Source organism: Rana temporaria, chromosome 6, assembly GCF_905171775.1.
Source record: "Rana temporaria chromosome 6, aRanTem1.1, whole genome shotgun sequence".
Taxonomy (NCBI): Eukaryota; Metazoa; Chordata; class Amphibia; order Anura; family Ranidae; genus Rana; species Rana temporaria.
The window spans coordinates 55,159,504-55,182,064 of NC_053494.1; the positions used below are offsets into that span (position 1 = coordinate 55,159,504).

The 22,561-nt window shown below is 42.9% G+C and overlaps 1 protein-coding gene across 2 annotated transcripts in view; it reads right to left on the bottom strand.

Moving 5' to 3' along the window:
- Positions 1–21,765, bottom strand: part of METTL9 (methyltransferase like 9) — a 54,415-nt gene extending 32,650 nt beyond the window's left edge. Inside the window, exons 1-4 of one of the 2 annotated variants that reach the window (XM_040356825.1) lie at positions 21,420–21,765; positions 7,676–7,866; positions 4,910–5,119; positions 2,011–2,195 (exon numbers count right to left, since the gene is read on the bottom strand). In XM_040356825.1, the coding sequence (XP_040212759.1) occupies positions 2,011–2,195; positions 4,910–5,119; positions 7,676–7,866; positions 21,420–21,581 (748 nt within the window). In that variant the 5' untranslated portion in view covers positions 21,582–21,765. The remainder of the gene's footprint in view (positions 1–2,010; positions 2,196–4,909; positions 5,120–7,675; positions 7,867–21,419) is intronic. The other variant, XM_040356826.1, reaches the window with a different exon arrangement.
- Positions 21,766–22,561: the final 796 nt, after the last annotated feature.

Below are 22,561 nucleotides of genomic sequence, written 5' to 3' on the forward strand. Positions count from 1 at the left end.
AATGGGGCTCCCACCCCACTGCAAGAATTAAATGCTAATTTTTGCCTAGGGTAGCAGTTAAAGTGGATGTGAACCCCAAATTTTTTTTTTTTTTTTATGTCACAATGTAGAGTATAAGATTTCCTATCATCTGTGGCCAGTCTTGCCACACAGAGTTAATCCAGCTCTGAGCAATCCTCTTTAATTATTCAGTGAAATAAAACGGACTTACAGAGAAAAACCTTAGTCCGTTCCACCCCCTTGCTGTGAGTGACAGGTTATTTACATATATCATGCACTAGCCTGGAGACAGGCATTATTTTTTAATTCCCACCCCCACTCCTTTTCTGAAGTCATGTGGTTAATTTTCTGGATTTTGACTGGATGTTAGTGAAAGGAATACAAAGGAAAAAATTCATGTCGACAAGGGGAGTGTAGAGGAGGGCGGGGAGTCTACTGGCATCACGACTCCACCCACCGAGCTCCAGACAACAGACCCACCCACAGAATCTGCAGTTTTTCAGTTCTTATAACAGACAGACGGGAAACATTTGACAGGCAAGGATACATGCAGGAGGCATGTATATCCTTTTAGATCAGAACTATGGGAGTAGTTTAGAAAGGATGACAGTGGGTTTACATCCACTTTTATAACACTTTTACATACATTATACCTAGCTCCTGCAGGCTCCTCCTCCATGCGAATGTTCCCTTAAAGCCTCTTCTCTTGGGCGCTGCAAAAGCAGCTAGAGAAGTCTGCTATGCGATCCAATTCATGTCCGAACTGTCCGTTCACAGTGCGATATGCAAGCTGAACTGGGGGTGTCGCTAACATTGTATGACACTCCCCAGCAGTTCGCATATGGCAGTGTGAACTGCTGTGCGAGTTGGGTGCGATGCGGGAATCCGCAGTGGATTTGCAGGATTCTCGCACCGCACCAGTGCGAACCAGGCCTTAAACACCTCTGAAAAGCAATCCATCGCAGATCACTTTTTCAAAGGGGTGACATGAGCTCTAACCTTAGCAATACACTGATTCTACAGTATTTTTTTTGTATATCTTAATGCGGCACTAAAAAAAAAAAATCAAACCAAAGCAATGAAAATAAAGTTTATATACGAAAGGGGTGACATGAGCTCTAACCTTAGCAATACGTGTTATGATGACGACTACATTACAAAAAAAAATCCTCTAACTTTTCTTAGCTCTCAGCAGTTTTTGAACTTGAGCTGTTTACCACTGCGATTCCTAACAATACGAGAATGAGCATAACCTGGTCTCAGAATAATAGTGGGGTTCTTTAGCAACACTGATTCTACAGTATTTTTTTCGTATATCTTAATGCGGCACTAAAAAAAAAATCAAACCAAAGCAATGAAAATAAAGTTTATATACGAATATTTAAAAAAGAAAAAAGTAAAAAACAAAATAGCTAAGGGAAGGTGCGAAGTAAAGTTTTAATAAGAAATGTTTGGATCCAAGGGATAAGTCTATTTTTAAACAAAATCAATCCCAACGGTTCCTACAGTTTCTAGCTAAACCCCCTTTTTTCTTGCCTGAGATTAGCATGCAACTTAATTTGGGAGCTAAAGCCTACACTGCGAATCCCTTCAATCCTCTTCTGAACCAGCCTAGGTGGAAGGTACTTTGCATTTGTATATTTTTTTTCCCCCTAGGTCCTAATAGGAAAGATTGTGTGCCTGCAAACCTGTAAACTTTCCTGATACAAAGAGCAGGACTGTGTCAAATTGACAGCTGAACCCTGTACATTACACGAAGATAGCAGATCTCAAGGTGTAATCTGCTGCAGAGTCTGTTGTGTGTTTCAGAAGTGCCGACAGCAGCTCTTGATACACAGATGGTGGTCAAACCGTCAAGTTTTCACAACTTTCAATTGTGTCTAGGCAAAAACAGAAACAGACTGAATCCGTTTGTCTTGAAAACGGGAAATGACCAAGATTATTTTTTTTTATATGATGAATAGAAGCACAATCTATGAATTGAAGTGAAAACACACACCAGACACTTACCATTTTCTACATAAGGGTGGAAAGGCAGGACTAGGGCCAATATAACACGGCCTCGAGTTGGTTCAAGGACACTTCTCATTTCCTTCAATAAAGTGACAGGCTGGTGGCATCGGTCAAGGAGGTTTAAACAGCTGATTATGTCGTACTGGAATCCTGTCCTCTGCCATTCATCGATATTTAGCACTCTACCAAAAGAAAAAGCATATGCATTACTAACCTCACTGCTTTAGCAAAAGAGCAAAAATAATAAAATGTAATATTAATATCCAAGAAGCTGGAAACTGCGGTGTTGGCTGAAATGAGTACAGAGAGTGTAAAAACTACTGAACTTTGTGGCCCCATCAGCAATGCTTCTTTCTCTACTTGTCACTCAGAAAAAAGTACAACGAAGAGTTATAAGCAATTCAGAGTGAATCTATAGGGAAAAGGGTCCCTTGTTGGCCAGACACATGATCTAGGGCCAGATTCAGGAACGTTTTACGCCGGCGTATCTATTGATACGCTGCGTGAGTTAAAAGATGCACCGTCGTTTTGGCTTAATACGACCGATGTAAGTCTCCTACGCCGTCGTATCTTGGGTGCATATTTACGCTGGCCGCTAGGGGCGCTTCCGTCGATTTAATGCGTCGAATATGCAAATGAGCAAGATACGCCGATTCAGAAACTTACTTGCGCCCGTCGGATTTAGCTACGCCGTTTACGTAAGGCGTATGTCCGGCGTAAGTTTACCCCTCATAAAAGAGGGGTAAGTTATGTTAAGGTATGGATGTCGGAAACGTCGGAACAGCGTCGTATTTTACGTCGTTTGCATAAGTCGTACGTGAATGGGGATGGGCGTAGGTTACGTTCACGTCGACAAAGCATTGAGCCGACGTATCTTAGGGAGTATTTGCGACGCGATTCTGAGCATGCGTGCGCATGCGCCGTTCATTCGGCTCCTCATTTACATGGGCTCACAGCTCATTGTAATACAACACGCCCACTGCCTTGATAATTTGAATTAGGCGGGCTTTCGCCGGCCCATTTACGCTACGCCGCAACTTAGGACGCATGTTCTTTCTGAATACGGTACTCGCCTCTCTAAGTTATGGCGGCGTAGCGTATATGAGATGTGCTACGCCCGCCTAAAAATACGCCAGTCTTTCTGAATCTGGCCCCTAATGTCTAGGCACTAGTTACATAATGTCAACTGATTTGCACTGAAATCTCTACAATAACTTTGCAGCAGGAAGAGTACTACTATGTTTTTCTATTATGATAAGCACAGCAAACGGTCACTTTATTCTTCAGCATTTAAATGGCACTTGGTAGGAATCTGAGAAACAAGTTGAATCCCACCCCTTTTACCACCTGCCTATCCCTAACAGCTCATTTACACAAGCTTCACCCTCTGAAAAGCAATTTGTGGCAGATGCTGTGCCGTTATGCAAAGCCTGTTTGCTCCCCCATCTGCTGCCTTTTCAGGTTAAAGAGGCTCAACCATGTGTTTTTACCACCCCTCAACCGCAAACATAGGTGTTTTTATCTCTTCAGGGTTCACTTAAAGCCAATATCAGTGGAATGATCCAGTCACAGGTCAATAGACCCTTTTCATGACATGATCATAACCTTGGAAAACCTGCTCAATATACTAAAGCTGTTTTAGGAAGTCTCAATGCAGAACACTGTTGCTATAATAGTATCCTTTTGCACAAAATGTATTCAAGTCAGCATTTTAAATGTCGTCTCTTCATGCGAGTAGTGCAACAATATCAAAATGTGATCCAGCCAGACCTGCATTTTACTTAAATTGATGCACTATATTCAACTAGCCAAAAGGCAACTAATGAAATTAAATTTCTTTATCAGGGTTAATGTGCAACTTAATGTTAATTGCTGCGATTTAAATTATAAAGATTTTAATCAGTTTATAAGGAAGTAAAATAAAGTTTTCTAAGGGAGACACAGAGGGGCATAATTATATAGGCACACATTCCAGTGGCAGGAGTCTACAAATTGCTGCTGGGATTAACATCTACATGCATTTAGCAGCAGCTGACGAGCCTAGAACTGTGCTCCTCCGCATGCGATTGTGTCTGTGTAGTCGTTGTGTGTTCATCCACCTCTATGGGCTGCCTGCATGCAACCTTGAGGTGGAAGCACAAGCACTGCACAGGGGACAGGCTTAATCGCCTATTTGAATTAGCCTTGAAACACATATGCCTGGAAGATGCACTTGCTGCGATTGTTTTGCAAATGTCAAATTCATTACTTTATAAATGTGCCCGAAAGTGTTTTTTTTAATTAGCCCCTGTTCACACCAGTGCCGCTTTGAAATAACATACTTTAGCGCAATTTCAAAGCCTCACATCAGTGCAATTTGTACTTCTGATTTCATTGCAACTTGCAACTTTATTTAACAGAAGTCTATGCAAGTCGCAATGAAATCGTTAAAAAGTTGTGCAGGAACCCATTTCATAATTGCTATGACGCGAGTTGCGGCGATAACGGTTTCATTGTCGACAATGGGGTTACGACTTCTCATGCGATTTGGAACGCATGAGAAGTCACACCGGTGTGAACAGGGGCTTACATAACTGCTTGTGCAGTAATCACACTACACGAGCAGAGCCTGCAGGGTTAACAACTCTCTTCCTCCTGCTCTAAACTGAGTTGGGGGCAGTGATGGCAGGAGATCAGAGCATGCAGCTCCAGCTTTCCATTATCTGTGCTGTATATGTCAAGAGACAAAGAACAGAGAACTGAATGCTTAAGCTTGTTCCCCTTTGTTAATTAGGAGCAGCATCTGCTCAGTTTTATTTTTTGGTTTGTAAGAGAGGTGCAAGCTTGTGCTCACACAATTTTTTGTTAGTTCCCTCCACACTGTGTAGGCACAGTACATGGAAATGCAAAACCATACCTGTACTTTTTCTTGTGAAGTTGCCATATCATAGTCTGGGACATCTCTGTCACGTAGATTTCCTCAAAGTGTGGGCTCATAACTTTTGTCACTTCACCGTCCCCTGCTCCCAAGTCCAGCAATCTCTGGGATTTCCAGTCTGGGCCAATTTTAAGAAGTCTCTGGAATTGTTCTGGGGAAAAAACGAACATAGACCCCCTACCCAGCAACCTATTAGGGGAAGAAAAAGAGTAGAAGTCAAACTAAAATGGAAAAGTGTTGAAATAAAACCTTAGAATGAACCTAACCCGCAGTAAACAAGCTTCAAAACACACCCTCGCTGCCTTAAATGCTTCCTTAAAGTTTGTAGCAGGAGCACTAAAGACCCAGGGAAACAAAACAAACTACAATGTGTACTCCTGGGCAGTCTGAAACACAATCAAACTGAGGACAAAGGGGCTTTTAACCTCTTTGTAGTTTGTGCTTTCTGTTGGAGGCAGAGCAAATCATCTCTCCGTTAGATGGCCTGGAAGATGATTAAGGAAAAGTGCATTTAGATTTAGCTTTTTTTTTTATGCAAATGATTAGTTATGGGGAGGAGGGGGTTTTTGCGGGACAACAGAAATCAGTTGAAGGCGTCCATCTTGTTATCCTGCGACATGAGATGGCAGCAAGCAATATATAGATGAAGATCTCATTTATTTGTCTTAATTTTACCCCCATCTAGTGAGCTCTTCGTGCTTTAAATGCATTCAGCGAAAGAAGAAAAAACATCAAAAAGTGGAAATTAATGGGTTGCCGAGGTATTTCTGGCCAGCCTGAACCACAAAACTATTTCCTGTAAGCATATTTCTGCACTAGAGTTGACTGAAAACCACAACCTGATGTGTATCTATAGGCAAAACGTTTTTTCTATAGCACAGGAAATAAGAGAAAACCTTTTCCAAAACGAGAGCACGGACAACTGTAAAAATGTGATATTTTACTTACCTGCAAGATCCTTTTCCTGAGTACATTCCATGAGTATCTTCCTCTCCATTAACATAGGGTTATGTTGCCACCTTCAGGTGATTGGACACTGGCAAAAAACAGAAAATCCTTTCCTAGGCATAACCCCTCCCAGCAAGGCAGGACTTCTGCTTTTGTAGCAAGAGAAAAATGGGGTTTTATTATTTTCAGAATCATACTTACCTAGGTGGTTGCAGCATCAGTCCGATACTGCACCTGTCCCCCGCTGGCTCTAACCCTGGGAAACGAGCATTCAAACACCACCAATCGCTCGGTTCTCAGGTGACTGTCAGTCACATTTAAAGAATTAAAAAGCAAAATAAAACTCACATTTATTGGCACTACCGTCAGCAGCAACATAAACAGCCTCAAGCAAGGTCCTCACTCGCTGCTCTTCCAAGAGCCAGTGTCCGTTCTAGCACCCGGAAGTTTTCTGAAGACGCTCATCTAGTGAAATGCATTGAGGCTGTGTGGCCGCCGCTGTCATCGTCACTTACTACTGGGTCTCCTGTAGGCATTTCCGGGTGCTGGAGCGCACGCCGGCTCTTAGAAGAGCGGCGAGTGAGAACCTTGCTTGAAGCAGTTTACATTGGTGCTACCGTCAGCACCAATAAATGAGTTTTATTCTACTTTTTAATTCTTTAATTATGGGTGAATAAACAGATTGCACCATTAGGGCGTTTTCCATTTTTTTAACCAAAGGAGGATATCAGAAGAAGTACCTGCTGGCTGTTACCATGACGATGTGATCTGTGAGTAATACTTGTTTTAACCCCAGTGTCTTAAGGCTCGCTAAAGCTTGATGGTTGGTGAGTGTACATCCGTTACACACAGTGGTGGAGCACGTATTGGCTAGTATTGGAGCACAGTTCACTTCTAAGCACAGCGTTTGGAGTACTTTGATAAAAAAAAATAGGGCATTCTTTTAAGAGAAAAAAAATTCTTATTTTTATAAAAAAATGTTTTCCTATTTTTGCATCTATACAGTATATTGTGGAGATTTACATTTTCTTTGCAAAAAAAAAACTATGGACATTTATATGCATTACACCATGTGATATTTTGCAATGTGTTTGCGCCTTACTCTTATTATTGCGCATCATTAAATCATAAAGTTCCTTTCATTTTTCCAGCTGATGCACTTCTTATTATCATTGTTATAGCAACACACATGGGATTGTGATTGGATGTTCAGCTGCTGCATTTATACGTATTTGCACACAGCTTAAATATATAGCTGGCTTCTTGGGTCATTATAGTTGTCCACAAGACACAATATATAATTTTAGGTCAGAATCTCACGCAGCAGCCCAAACATCCAGTTGGTAAAACTTTGTATGAGTCAAAGACCAGATAGGAGAGTTACAAACTTGAACTACTGAAGCCTGATGACATTAGCAAAAAAATTGAAGCATGGGAGGGAATATGCCTAGGAGGGGGATTTCTTGTCTTCTTTTGCCAGTTTCCGATCACTCAAAGGTGGCACCATAACCCTGTTACAAAGAATATAGAGATACCCTGTGTCTCTGGATGTACGATGAAGAAATTTCAGATTTCTTAAAGCTTTCCGTCTATGACAATGGTCACAAGACATACAAAGAGGCAGAATCTGGTTTGCAATAAAAACTTGACTAGGGTTATGCATGTTCCGTAATCTAGCCAAAACAAAATGAAAAAGGTTTTGACTATAGATGCCCTTTAATATACAGTTTGCCACACATTTACCATTGTACTTTGGGTTGAGCAGGGTGGAAGCTGTTTGAGAAAGACAACACTTACCCATTGATGGAGGTTCTGGACATAAACATGCTGAAGACAGAAGACATGAAGGAATGATACAACTGGATAGAGAGCCAGCCGGACTTCTCAATACTCCTGTCAAGGAATGTTTGGGTCCCTTCATCTAGATAACTCTGAAAAAACATTGGTCGTAGGGCTTCGCTGATCTTCTCAGGGTCACATAAGTACCACTAAAGAAAAAACAAAAGAAAAATTAAGAAATGTAAGAAAATAATAAAATAGCAAACTATTATGTAAATTAAAAAGGAGAATGAGAAAAAAAGTTGTTTAAAACAAGCTCAAAATTCTCTGGTATATATATATATATATATATATATATATATATATATATATACACCGAAATTATTTTATTTTGGATAGCGTATGGAATGGTTCAAACCCTGTTCCAGAGACAATTATATTTGACATGTTCCATTACGTTTTGTCTTGATGACAATGGACACCAAGGGCCAGTTCATACTGGTGCATACTGGTGCGATGTCCGACAACGCATGTGATTCGCAGTGCAAAAAACACAAGCGATCTCAGCCATACAGAAAGTATGGCTGAATTTCCATCGCATTTGGACCAAACAGGAGGGCCCAATACGATCCGATTCCTGACCGAATTTGTAGTTCGCACTACGATATGCAAACTGATTTGGGGGTCATTAATTTTCAATTGACACTACCAGCAGTTCGCATAGGGCAGTGTGAACTGCCCCGGGAGACATGTGATGTGGGAACCCGCAGTGGATTTCGCAGGTTTCCCGCATCGCTGCAGCGTGAACTGAGCCTCAAACAAACAGAAAGGATGAATGTCCTTAGCATTTAAGATAAAAGCAAAAAATCTCAGGAGATTCGCCACCACCTACTCTAAACAAAAGAAAAAAAAAAAAAAAAAAAAAAAAAAAAGAGAATGAAAAAGAATGGCTTCAAATACACTTTAAGAGGCAGGAAAAAAAAAACTTCTGGTTCGCGTTTATGATTGGAGTTTGGAGGCAGAAAAAAAAATTAAAAACTCTCCTAAACTCATCTAAACTTTGTACAAAAAATGCTCTATATAAGCGTTTTTTACTCCCAAGAGAACAGATGTCTTTTTAAGCAGTGTGCATGGAGCCTTAAGCCTCGTACACACGATCGGATTATCCAACGGGAATTGTGTGATGACAGGCTGTTGTCGTTGGAAAATCGGACTGTTTGTACGCTCCCTCAGACAGTTGTTGTCGGATTTTACGCCAACAAATGTTGGATAGCATGCTTTAAAATTGTCCGCCAACAATTGTGTGTGGTCAGATTTTCCGATCGTGTGTACACACAAGTCCGTCGGACAAAACTCCAAAAGTACAACAAAGCATGCTCAGAGGCAATGCTCACCATAACACAACATTAGCAGAAGTTGTCCAAAGGGTGGCGCTGAAAAACACAGTTTCATGTTTGTTGGCCGACAATTCTTTGCAATACAAGTTTCTGGCCAACGTCCTTCAGACAAAAGTCCTACGCTTTGTCCGATGAAAATCCGATCGTATGTATGAGGCTTTAGGGCCTAATCACACTTGGTTGTTGTTATGCAGTAAAACTCTTGAATTTTGTTGTACATCAAGTAGAAATCCCATTCTTTCCTATGTGGTTCATTCATATTGATGTGCTGTAGGTTAGCGTTATAGGGAATCTATACAGCCCCACTCACATCTAATTGTCTGCATAACTACATGTGCCACAACACACACAACAGTAAATGAAGTCCAAGAAAAGTTGTGCAGTTTGTTTTCATTCCCAACGTGACCCTGTCACAAAACAACATTTTCATTTGAACCTGTAATTACTTACATTTTCTGCTCTCAAAACGCTACTCTGATCCTGACAATTTCAAACCCGCATTTCAGTCCGACTTCAGGGGGGCAACTTGAAAGACATCAGGGCGGGTTCATGCACAGATGTCAATTGAAATCATCCCCGAAATCGACAAAAGTAGTGAAGGAACTACTTTTGGAAATTGGTGCGGCGCCGCAGAGTCGGTCTCACACCAATTGGGTTGCTCCAATTTCCGGCGATAGGCTCTGATTTGACCTGTCCAATCGTGCCGATGTGAACTAAGATGCGGGCTAAGAGGCCTTTGACATTGACTTTCTGATCAGGTCCCCTGTTTATTTTTCAGGAGGACCTGACTAGAAGCTCCATGTAAGTCTATGGGCAGGCGGATGAAAACAGACATATGTCTGTTTACATTCACCTAACCCAGAGTCTGTCCAGGTCCAGAGAGAGAAAAAAAAAAAAACACGCCTTCTGTTTTTCCAGACTTAATTGTGCCGGGATTTGACACAGTTCTGCAAATATCTGCTGTCAAAATGCAGACAAAAAAACTGAATGGGGATGGAGGTCATAAATGTGACATCTGTCCCATTCTCCCCCCAGTTCAGCAGGGGATCTTTTCATGGAATAGAGCGGTGCATGTCTGTGTGAAAGAACCCTTACAATGAATTTCCTATTTGCTCCCCTTTGGTCTGTTAAAGGCCAAGTACTCCTTTTACAAAAATAATAAAATGCATATTTTTTTGGAGATAAAAAAAATGTGCATTTTTTTTTTTTTTTTACTTAGCAACCTGTAAGGCATTGCACACACAATCAGCAGATCACGGTGCAATATCTGGATCCTGCAGACCCTCAGTGCACTCTGGGCAAGCAGATACAGAATGTCAGGAGGAATCAACGGACTACAAGAGTGCTCACCAGAGCCCTTGCAGATTGAGAACTACAAGCTGCCGGCCACAAAGCCTGATGGTACTTGTAGTTAATTTATTCACATAATTTTGTAAATGAATGATGCGGCCATGTAGGAGACCCGCACAGCTGAGCAGTTTTATAAATTCTCACAGCGAGTGTGGGAGAAGATCCCTTGCCCGCTGTCATAGGGGGGGAGTGGAGGCAGGAGCTGGAACAGGTTACATGTTCCACCCTAAATACAGGTGGAGCATGTTCCAAAGGTGAACGTATCCTTTAAATACATTTGAAAGCACTGCGTTCTATCCGTGTGGCAAGTGCAAAAAATACCTGTTGTGATCGTGCCAGAAATCTTGCGGTCTGATAACTTCCTGTGCTCTATGCATCTGCTGAACATCACTACATCTGCTGTAAGGACTACAGAATATTTCCATTGGTTATGAGAAGAGGAAGTGTTCTGTAGTCCCAATGGGCGGCAACACTGCTCCTCGGTAGATACAGTATGCGAGTGTTGTCATATGTCACTTAGCAGGATCACCAGGTGCAAATTCAGGGGGAAAAAAATAATGCAGCCACTACATCTACAGAATGAAGAACTGCAAGATGTATTCTAGATATTTTATATTTTAATTTTGGGGTGGGAGCTCGTTTTAACCCCTTGATTGTCACATTGTGTCACATCCAATGCCTGACTGCAGTGCTAATAAATTGGCACTATTAATGCTTTCATTCAACACTCTCTCTTAGCACGGGGTCTCCAAACTTTCTGAAAACGGCCCAGTTCCCCGTCCTTCAAACTTTAGGGGGGGGGGGGGGGGGCAGGATGTGTCTGGTGGATGTGAAAAAAATTCCCTTGGCATTTGTTGTTGATGGGAAAAGCAATCATACCACGTCGCTAGTCTCAGTCGGAGGAATCGCACCCTTATTAAAAACGTATTTGTTTTGGTTTCTTTGTATGTATGGATTGCCTGGGTTGTTACAGACATGTGGTGAGAATTTCATGTCAATAGCACCTTTAGAAATATATTTGCCCAGAAAAATGGTGACGTGTTCAATACTTATTTTACCCGCTATATAAAACACACACTGTATACGAATATGTACAATTTAAATTTTCACACTTCTGAAATCGCAAAAGGAGGTAGGTTTGAGAATAGCAAGCACGTTCAGTCATTGATGTAATGAATAATATGAAGATGAAGTCTGGGGGAGGAGTGAGGAGAAGGGATTAGACAGTGTGCGTGCCCCTTGTGTCCTCCTGGTGAGTAGAGCATGCCGGTGATGAATACGAGGCACTCTGGCCAGACAATGAGCAGCACGAAGCGTTATTCATTGAGCAATATTCCCCTGAACAATGGCATTGTAACATCACTTGCTGGTCTATAATGCCTACATAACCTGCATTGTTACAGCATACATCAATTGATTATGACTTCACTGTGCCCTATGATGTACCTACCACGTTCCCTTACATGTAGACACAAAATGGCATTTCAATTTTAATGGGTTCTTTAGGGATGACTGTGCACTGTCTGGTACAGTTCAGTTTAAAACGTCTAACTGGAGTTTTGAACCCAATAAAATAATCTGGATCTATTTTTCTTCACTATGTAATGTAAGGACGTTGCTGTGTAGGAACCAAAATACAGCCAGATATCAGGTTATACCGATAAACAGAGTAGGACTGTCTGTGCTGCCTGTAAAGACCAAACTCTTCCTTTTGTGATTTCCATGCGGGTTAGAAAACAGTAATAAGAAATGCATAGACAATCATTAGAATTAATCAAACCTTAATGAAGAAATCTCAAATCATGTTTAGTCACTGAACATAAAAAAAAAAAAAAAAAAAAACAAAAACGATTAATACTTAAAGGGGTTGTAAATGATTCCCCCCCCCCCCCCTAAATAGCTTCCTTTTTTTTTTTTAAAAGTGTATTTTGTGCGTGTATTCGAGAGAGGAGCCAGACTGCAGGAGTTGGGAGTAGGCAGGCCTCCCCCAGAGGCAATCTGCCACCTTTCTCCATGCCCCGGGTGGCAATGGCAGGTGTGTGAGGGGGTCCTCCCACACAGACCGTCCTACCTGCTCCGCTTTGAAGCCCAACGGGGCAGAGGGACTCCCTATAAGGGAGTGAGAGGATCTAGCCCGCTCAACCAGCCCCGTTAGTCCTTCGCCTCTCTTTTTAGAGACCGCGTGGTCAAAGTGCGTGCATGTTAACCCAATTTCGAGTGCGTGTAAGTGTGGTGGTTTTTCTGGGAGGGGGGTGGGCGTACTAAGCGCAGGCTTACCTCGCATAGCACACCCACCGGGAGCTGGGCTGAGACCACCAAACTCAATTCACATGTAGCCGAGACCGGGATCCGAACCCCTAGCTGCAGAGGTGAATGGCTTGTCAGCGCAGTGCCAATCGCTTCCTTTACCTTAGTGCAGTCCTCCTTCACTTACCTCATCCTTCCATTTTGCTTTTAAATGTTCTTATTTCTTCTGAGAAATCCTCACTTCCTGTTCTTCTGTCTAACTACACACAGTAATGCAAGGCTTTCTCCCTGGTGTGGAGAAAGACTCTTGAGGGGGGAGGGGGCGAGCAGGAGGGTCAGGACACTCTCTACTTGGCAGATGGAGAAAGGAGCTGTGTGTTAGTGGGCGTCCTGACTCTCCTGCTCGCCCCCTCAACAGGTTTTCTGCACACCAGGGAGAAAGCCTTGCATTACTGTGTGGAGTTACAGACAGAAGAACAAGAAGTGAGGATTTCTCAGAAGAAATAAGGACATTTAAAAGCAAAATGGAAGGATGAGGTAAGTGAAGGAGGACTGCACTAAGGTAAAGGAAGCGATTTAGGGAAACGTTTTTTTTTCCTTTACAACCCTTTTAAGCCTCAGTCACACTGTCTCTCCTAAACGCAGGACAAGTTATCTGGGAAGTATAAACTTTTAGGGCCCTTTCACACACTTGTTCAGTCTAGATCTGGCTGTTAGTTTTCCAGAATGAACTACAATGTTTGTCTATGATTGTGCGGATGTATACAGATGTACGTCCGTTTACATCCAAGTCTATATGTATACACAGAAAAAAAAAGGGTAGTGTCCTTTTCCATTTGTTCAGACATAAAACAAACAGATGCCAGCCCTATACATCTGTTCCATTCATGTTGTTTTTAAGCAAGAAACATATTTTGGTGTATACTGTTCACCAATGCTTTTTTCTTCAACAATGGAAAAAAAAAAAAGGGTAACGTGTTGTACGTCACCACGCTTTGCTAGAGCAATTTTTTTTCAGATCGTGTGTAGGCAAGGCAGGCTTAACAATAAATCGGATTGAAAAAAATAAAAACTTGTTTTTTCTAGACCATTAAAAATGGTCGTGTGTACGCGGCATTAGAGTTTCTAACCAGATTCTGGACAAGCAGCAATATATTTTCTCTAAACTGACTGCACCTAAATGCAGGTAAACACACGGTATGAGCGCCACATGTATTTAATGTGTTTAGAAAAGTATTTTTCTGCACTAAAAATGCATACACAGTGTTTTCCATTTATTTCAATGGCTCTAGTTCACACCATGCAGTCAGTTTCGGTGCAGAAACTGACTGGAACCTGTCTGCATGGTGTGAACTAGAGCCATTGGAATACATGGAAAACACTGTGCATGCATTTTTAGTGCAGAAAAAAAGCGCACGGAACTGAACGGAACTGCGTCTGGTGTGAACTGGCCCTTAATGAATATAAACACAAGTTTGACAGTGCCATTGTGAATGAGGCCTAAGTATTCAAAAAAATACTGTATTCTGGTAATTGTATAGGGTTATTAAAGAGGAGGTCCACCCAAAAGGGGACGCTATGCTCGTTTGCTTCCTCCCCACCTTTTCTGACACATTTGGCACCTTTCGTGGGGGGCGGATACCAGGTACCCACTTCCGGGTAAGATCGCCGCAATCATTGTGGAGCAGTCTACAAAATTTCCAGCTCCCCCACACTGTCTTCTGGGAGACACACAAATCCCGGAAGACAGTGGGACCATTCAGAAAGGTGCAACGCGACTCACGCATGCGCAATAAGAAACAGGCTGACATCCCAGGCTCCCTGGACAAGTATCCTTATATTAAAAGTCAGCAGCTACAGTGATTTTTAGCTGCTGACTTAATTTTATTTTACTTTTTACCCCAGGCTGGAACTTGTTTTAAATACAATGACACTATACTATTTAGTTTAGTATATATATTTTTTTTCCATGAACAAGCTGTCCAGTAAAAGTGACACGGGTTGGGACCAACTATTATACTCAGAGAGGAGCTTGCAATAGTCCGCTTTATTTCAGACCGGAAACTTTTTGTGAAGAAGAAAAGAAAAATAGCTGTAGTTGAGCTTTAATTTGTCACTTAGTCCCCTTTCACACTGGGGCGGGAGGTGCGGTTGCAGCTTTTTTTTTTAGCAGCCCTATAACGTTGGAATTTAGGCGGTATTCGGCCGCTAGCGGTGCGGTTTTAACCCCCGCTAGTGGCCGAAAAAGGGTTAATACCGCTGGCAATGCGACTCTGCAGAGGCTTCCCATTGCTTTCAATGGAAAGGAGCGGTGGAGGAGCGGTAAACACACCACTCCAAAGATTTTTGGAGCTGTCCTGCTAGCGCACCGCTGCAGTGTGAAAGCCTAAGGGCTTTTACACTGGAGAAACAGCAGTCGCTGTTTAGGGTCGGTTTGCAGTCGCTATTTTTAGCGCAATAGCGCCTGCAAACCGCCCCAGTGTGAAAGGGGCCTTAGAGCAGAACCAAAACCATTGATTTAACAACCCGGATAATCACGACTATTCACTTCCTCTCCATCGATTTAACAGTTTAAAAAAACAGTTACATTCCAGGCACATGCAGGGAATGTAACTGTCATATTTTCTTGTGCTCTCAACCAAACTGTCAACCCATCAAATGGCTGTCATTACTGATCACATGTGGAGCATAATGGCAGTTGAAGATCAAACAAAGGCCAAGCTTTCTTGGCTGAAACCGATACGTGGGTTTAGTTAGTTCTGCTTTAAAGAGTAGTAAACTGTGTTAAACAATAAATAAATAAATTAACCTCCTGAAGGCAATTTTACAATGCACCACATACTGGCACATTATGACAGAATTACCTAAAAAAGAAAAAAAAATTAAAACATAGATCCCTCCAGTGATGCACTGTCACCGCTGATAGGGATTCCATCTTTACCCAGTTTTCCTTACAGATTTGCGGGCAACTGCAGTTTGAATAGCTGAGCTGCGATGATGTTACTCCCATGCATGGCATTCTCCACTGCGAGCACAGTGCACATGCATTGGTGACGTCACCAGATATTACACATGTAAATATCTCCTAAAAACGGTGCATGTGTAGGAGATATTTACTGTGCCTACAAGTAACCCTTAAGGCTTACCTGTACGTACAAAAAAAAAAAAAAAAAAAAAAGCAGAGTTTACTACAGCTTTAAAGTGGGTGTAAGCGCTGGTTCACACTGGTGTGATTTGACATTTTAAATTGTATGTCAAATCGGCGGAATTTGCCGGCGATGACACCGTCCTAATCGGTTCAACGCTGCATCGGTGGCGCTGCACCGATTTCAAAAAGTAGTTTCTGTACTACTTGTTGCGATTTCAGCCCACGATTTACATTGACATCTGTGCAGAAACTGCAAGGAAGTCTCTGTAATTGCTGGCAAAATTGGGACTGACAAGCGGGAGTGAAATCGTGCGAGTTCAGCTGAACTCGCACAGCTTCATTCCCGCAGCCCAGTGTGAACTGCTGCTGCCTTTGTGCGGAGAGGAACACAGAAGAGCACCACTGCAGAAGGGCACAGCGCTGGATCAAGATCACACTAAAGCCTGATACATACATACGTTTTTGTTTAACCCAGCAGGCTGAATGAAAAAAAAAAACTGGGAGGAGCTCAGTAGGAGATCTTGTACCAACTATCCAATGTTAGTACAGTGTTTTCCCCACTGAGCTATTGTGTTCTGACAGACAACACACTGGTCAGTGCTCGCAGCCATTGGCTGAGAGCGCTAATCAAATGCCGATCGGCAGACCTTTTTCGGTCATACCCCTTTCACAGAAGCCAGTTGTTCAGGCAGCTTCTGTTGCACTGGCTGATGCCGCCCGATAGGGTGTACAGGCTTTAGGAAAGCTTATATGGAGGTGGGGGCATAAAATTACAGGGACTTTTTTTTACCTTAATGCAGGAAATGCGTTAAAGGGGTTGTAAAGGTACAATTTTTTCTTAAATAGCTTCCTTTACCTTAGTGCAGTCCTCCTTCACTTACCTCATCCTTCAATTTTGCTCTTAAATGTCCTTATCTCTTCTGAGAAATCCTCACTTCCTGTTCTTCTGTCTGTAACTCCACACAGTAATGTGAGGCTTTCTTCCTGGTGTGGAGTGTCGTGCTCGCCCCCTCCCTTGGACTACAGGAGAGTCAGGACGCCCACTTACACACAGCTCCTTTCTCTATCTGCAATGTAGAGAGCGTCCTGACTCTCCTGTAGTACAAGGGAGGGGGCGAGCACGACACTCCACACCAGGGAGAGCCTCACATTACAGTGTGTAGTTACAGACAGAAGAAGAGGAAGCGAGGATTTATCAGAAGAAATAAGGACATTTAAAAGCAAAATGGAAGGATGAGGTAAGTGAAGGAGGACTGCACTAAGGAAAAGGAAGCTATTTAGGGGGGAAAAAATAATTCCTTTACAACCCCTTTAACGCATTTCCTGCATTAAGGTAAAAAAAAAGTCCCTGTAATTTTATGCCCTCACCTCCCTATAAGCTTTCCTAAAAAAAAAAAAAATAATAAAAAAAAAGAAGAAGATGACAGCGGAATTTGACTGCGAACGCGCATTTTCATAAGTTGTCACTGCACTTAGCACTCTCTCATTGAATAAGCCTGTTGATGCTGCTCTGTGCCTTTTATTAAATTAGTCTTTAATCAGTACTTGGTTAACCTCAGTACTGATATTAAAAATAACTACCGATGGTATTGTGTGCATCATTGGAGAACACACATTGGGGGCGATTTACTAGATTTGGATCACTCAGAATCTGGTGCAACTGTGCATGGTAACTTCTAACTTCAGCTTGTTCAATTGGGCATTGACTATAAAACCTGGAAGCCGATTACAGCTGGGCGATTTTTTTCATTAAAAAAACTTGATTTACGATTCAAAATGTTTTATTTATTTGTTTTGATGGACACCGCGCCGATCCTGAGAAGCTGCGGGCATGAGTTTTTAGGCGAGGCCACGGTGTCAGGCCTCGCGGACTAGGCCGAAGCCGCGACCTCGCCTAAAAACTCCTGCTGCGCCTTAGGACCAAAAAAATAATCAAACAAATCAATTTTTTTTAAATATGAATCAATATGACCTACCAACTCGATTTTTTTCCCAGCCCTAAAGCCGATTGGTTTCTATGCAGAGCTGCACCAGATTTCGCACCCTCCAGTTTTAGCAAATCTCCTACATATTGTCTTTCCTAACAGTGCTGATCTCCTTCAGCCTTTCAGCAACTTCCTTGTTCCCGCATCAATCTGCAAATCACTGCTCCAAACTGGCTACCTAATAATGAAAAAGATTGGCCAGCACAATGCATGTCAGCTGGGACACATTCAGATCACTTTTATAAAAAAACTACCCATACATGGAAATGTAGAAGTATTTAGGACACAATTGGATCCATAGAAGGCATTCCACCCCCAGTACACACGCTTCCTACTATCTGTCTGTGCCCCCCATTCGGAGATTCACCATCTACGTCCGTCATGATGACCCTTGTACCTGGGACTGAAATAAAGGAAAAAAACTCAAATTGTTCTTTGTCACCAGAATAGATGGGAAATATTCCAATGTTGACACTTGTTTTAGTAACAACCAAGAAGGGATTTTCCTTACTTCCTGCTATGTCTAAAAGGCAGGAAATTAAGGGAAATCCCAAAATGGGCCCCAGATAGCAAAAATAAAAAAATTCTATCCAATGCTAAAAAAAAGCTTTGGCTTTAGATATATATTACACAACCACTATTTGGCACACTTAGGCCCACACTCAGCCATATTAGATGTATAAAGGATCGTGCATTATCTGGCATAACAAGAAGGTCTGTACTCTTATAGACAGACACCTATTTATGTCCATATAAGCCGAGGTGTTCTGCATCTGTGCAACCACCGATTACTAGAAATGAGCTTGGCATGTTTGGACATAAGTTCATATCCACCTTAGCTATCCCGCCAGGAAGCTGGTAAAGCCGACAGCCAATCATAGGCAGCAGAGGCATTCCCCGCCCTGCAATATCCTGATTATGCGATTGTTGTTCATATTTCCCCCTAAATGAATTATTCATGCAGCGGCAGTGAAGGCGCAAAATTACCTCACTAAGGCAGAGAATATTTTACTCCTGTGCAACCTCAGCTGCTTATACGCCATGTTGGTGATGGGGAACTTTCATATTTTATTATTATTGGTTTGCCAATACATAAGAACGCAATCTAAGCCTGGTTTCTTTAGATGACTTCATACTATAGTAATGTCATAATGAACGGATCCAATGACCAATCCCCTTCAGGAATGTGCGCTATCCTCCTTAAAGGGTAATACTGCTTCTCTAAGACTTTACTTAAAGCGGAGGTCCGGCGGTAAAAAAAAAAAAAAAAAGTCAGCAGCTACAAACACTGTAGCTGCTGACTTTTAATAAGCACACTTACCTGTCCAGGTTGCCCGTCCGAAGCCAATTCGTCCCTCAGACTGGGTCCTGGCACTGCCATCCTCACTAAGGGAAACAGGCAGTAAAGTCGTTTCCTACTGTGCATGCGCGAGTCGCAAGGCTTTTTGTGAATGGGCACACCGTCCTGCGTGTCCCAGAAGGCAGCGCACCACCATTTCCCAGGAGGCAACGCAAGGAGGAAAACACAGAACCTCACCGTGGACAAGAAAGAGGCAGATTAGGATGATCTGCCTAGCAACAGCCTTCTCTGGTAAGTATAAAAAAAAAATTGAGCCCTTTTTGCCTATTTTTTTTTTTTGGGGTGGACCTCCACTTTAAAATTACTACTGTCCATTAGTCCTGTATATACTACAGCCAAAACGTGTAATAGTTAGCCCCATACAAGAGCTGCATTATTACCATGTGTCTGGCTTGATCATCATGCCAAGCCGTAAAGTTGGGGGACTTCTTGTTGAAAGGCATCTACAGTGACGTATTCTTGTTACATTTTCCATTAAGATTACATTTTTTATATACAGTTTGATTTTTCCTACAAGTGTTTGTGTGATCTCTCTTTGTACATGTCGAAAAAACCCTAAAATGTAATCACGTAATCATGATAAAACGCTGACACCGATTTCAACAAGCAGTGGCAGCAGCACATACAGCCCATTGAGTAGTGATGAGCTCCGGCGTGTTTGCACAGTGCACGTGCAGAGCCTGCCAGGAAGTCACAGGCAGGGAGACATTTCCCGATTTTTGCAGCCGAGCATTGGGACAATGTCTCCCTGCCTGTGATTGGCGCAACGCCGTGCAGACTTCCTGGCGGGCTCTGCACTGTGCGAACACGCCGGAGCTCATCCCTACATTCTTCTGCAGGTTTCCATTCATTTCAAGTCCCGGACCCTTTTTTTTTTTTGCGCCACACTGAATCCTACACCATGCAGTTTTGAGCGTTTTGCCATTCATGGGGGTGCCATTAAGAATTAAAGGCATTCCCATGCATCTGCTAAAGAGCAATGCGTTTTTCCTGTTTGGGAACGAGTGCGATTTTGCAAGTATTCCTGATCTGCACACGTGTGAAACCAAGGCTTACAGTGTAAACATGTACAGTCGCATAAACATTTACATGCACACAAAATCAAGACCATGGATTTTGGTTTACAGAGCTAAACACTACGGCCCAAAATGCAGCGGTGTGACCGGGCCCATAGCATGCAATACTAATGTACTCAAACCTGTATAAAGGGAGGTCGATCATCCGCGATTCCACTGCCTCACAAATTTGAGTTTTTTTTTCCCCCTTTCAATCTCAAGGAGGACCGTGAATGAAAATACTGCGCCACAACCATGAGCCAAGCATCTGGTTGCGGCACAGTCCCTCTGACCTCAATGGACATGTTAGACAGACAGTGTCACCTATCAGACTTGGTACGCTGAGTAGATGTGCTGTTCTCATGAAGCAAAGCGTCATGGCATGTGCACAGTTCAGCTGCCATGTTCCTTGTAGGTGGGCAGCCAAGGGGGGTAAAAACATGGTATAAAAAAATAATAATAATAAAAATCACCTGAATTTACCAGCTATGTGATAAAGGCCGTAGGCCGGCCACACATGGTTCGAATCTCAGCCAGTTCCAGAAGCGGCTGAGAGTCGAACCGTGCATGGGCAGGCTGAACGTACCAAGTTGATCTTTCAACTTGCGTACAGCCAGCTGCTATAGCCGCTAGCAATAATCACTGTCTTCTGTCAGAAGACAATAGCCTTGCTGAAGGGATTCTCGCATCAGCACTGTCTGTGTTGGTTGGGTAAATCGAGCGAATTTCGGTCCATGTATGGCCGGCCTTGGGCTTTTTTCATATATGTGCCTGCGAATGCAAGTCACAGGTACGGCGGCCCTACCTGCGGAGAAAGAAGTCCAAAGCGTAGATATCGCGCTGCACTGAATCACATGGTGCTGCAGCAAAATTGCACCACTGCTGTTGATGCACGGGGGGTGGGGCATTGTTAGATTGTAAGCTCACAGGAGCAGGGCCCTCTTGTATCGTCTCCCTTTTTATTGTAAGGCGATGTGCAAACAGTTGGTGCTATATAAATCCTGTATAATAAGAATTATATATTATTTATCCCCCTCCCATCTACAGACACACACCTGTATGGCTCAGAAGACAAGCCCTCTGGTTCTAGCCCCTGAAATGGGGGAAGTTTTCCCCTCAGAGCCCCCAGAATGGTAGAAATATTGGCTCCTGTGTGTCCCCAGTCCAGCCATGCTGTGCCCTCCCTTTCTCCTTCCCTCCCTCTCCCCCATTGCCCTCACCTGGTGGCCCCCCTCCCAGTACGGGGGGGACTGGCTGTGGCTCAGCATGTTCATGTACAGGGATCTACTCAGGTTACTCCTCATGTACCGGCTGCTCCACATCTTCCTCACCGCGGCCAGGCAGACCACATAGGTGAGCACCCAGCACGCAAACACTTTCATCTGAGCAGCGGCCACTCAGGCTCCGGCCCATCCATGGCACACATCACCAGCCTGAGGAACACAGACAAGGTGGGAGGAGAGCAAAAGGTGGCAAGAATGAAGAGTGGGGGCGACCAGAGAAAGAGCGGAACGATTATTCATCGGCGTTGTTTCCACACGGAAAGTTTTCAACGTTATACAGGAAAACGCCAAAGAGGGCGCTGTGGTCACAGAGAGGCATTTAGGAGGCCGATCTAGTCAGCTTTTTGCTCTACTCGTTGGTGGTCGGCCGAGATTTCAAAATTATACACGGAAGGCGCCAGAGAGGGCGCTGTGAAAGGAGTTCAGGAGGCCTATCTAAGCCAGCTTCTGCGCTACTCGCTGGTGGTTGGCGGATAGTCTGGGTTGTACACACAGTAGGAATTGGAATTTCAGAATAGGAAGGAGAATGAACGATATGAAAGGACAATTCTAGAAAGAAATAAAAGTGTAACCACACAACAAGAATATGTGATATCACAGTCTACCAGTTTTATATATGATAAATTACTTTTAGGAGGATTATTTATATTATTTGAGTAAGATGCTGAAAGAGAAGCTCCTATCTGTGAAAATTCTCTCAGGGTTGGTTCACACCACAAAAAATGCACGTTCCAGATGCATTTTTGCATGCGCGTTTTCCGGATGCATTCCAAGTGTCTTTCTCATTTCAGGCTTCAAACATAAAGATATAAAACTGTAATTTTTTTTAAGAATCAACAACAAGTGGGACACAATCATGAAGTGGAACGAAATTTATTGGATATTTCAAACTTTTTTAACAAATAAAAAACTGAAAAATTGGGCGTGCAAAATGATTCAGCCCCCTTAAGTTAATACTTTGTAGCGCCACCTTTTGCTGCGATTACAGCTGTAAGTCGCTTGGGGTATGTCTCTATCAGTTTTGCACATCGAGAGACTGAAATTTTTGCCCATTCCTCCTTGCAAAACAGCTCGAGCTC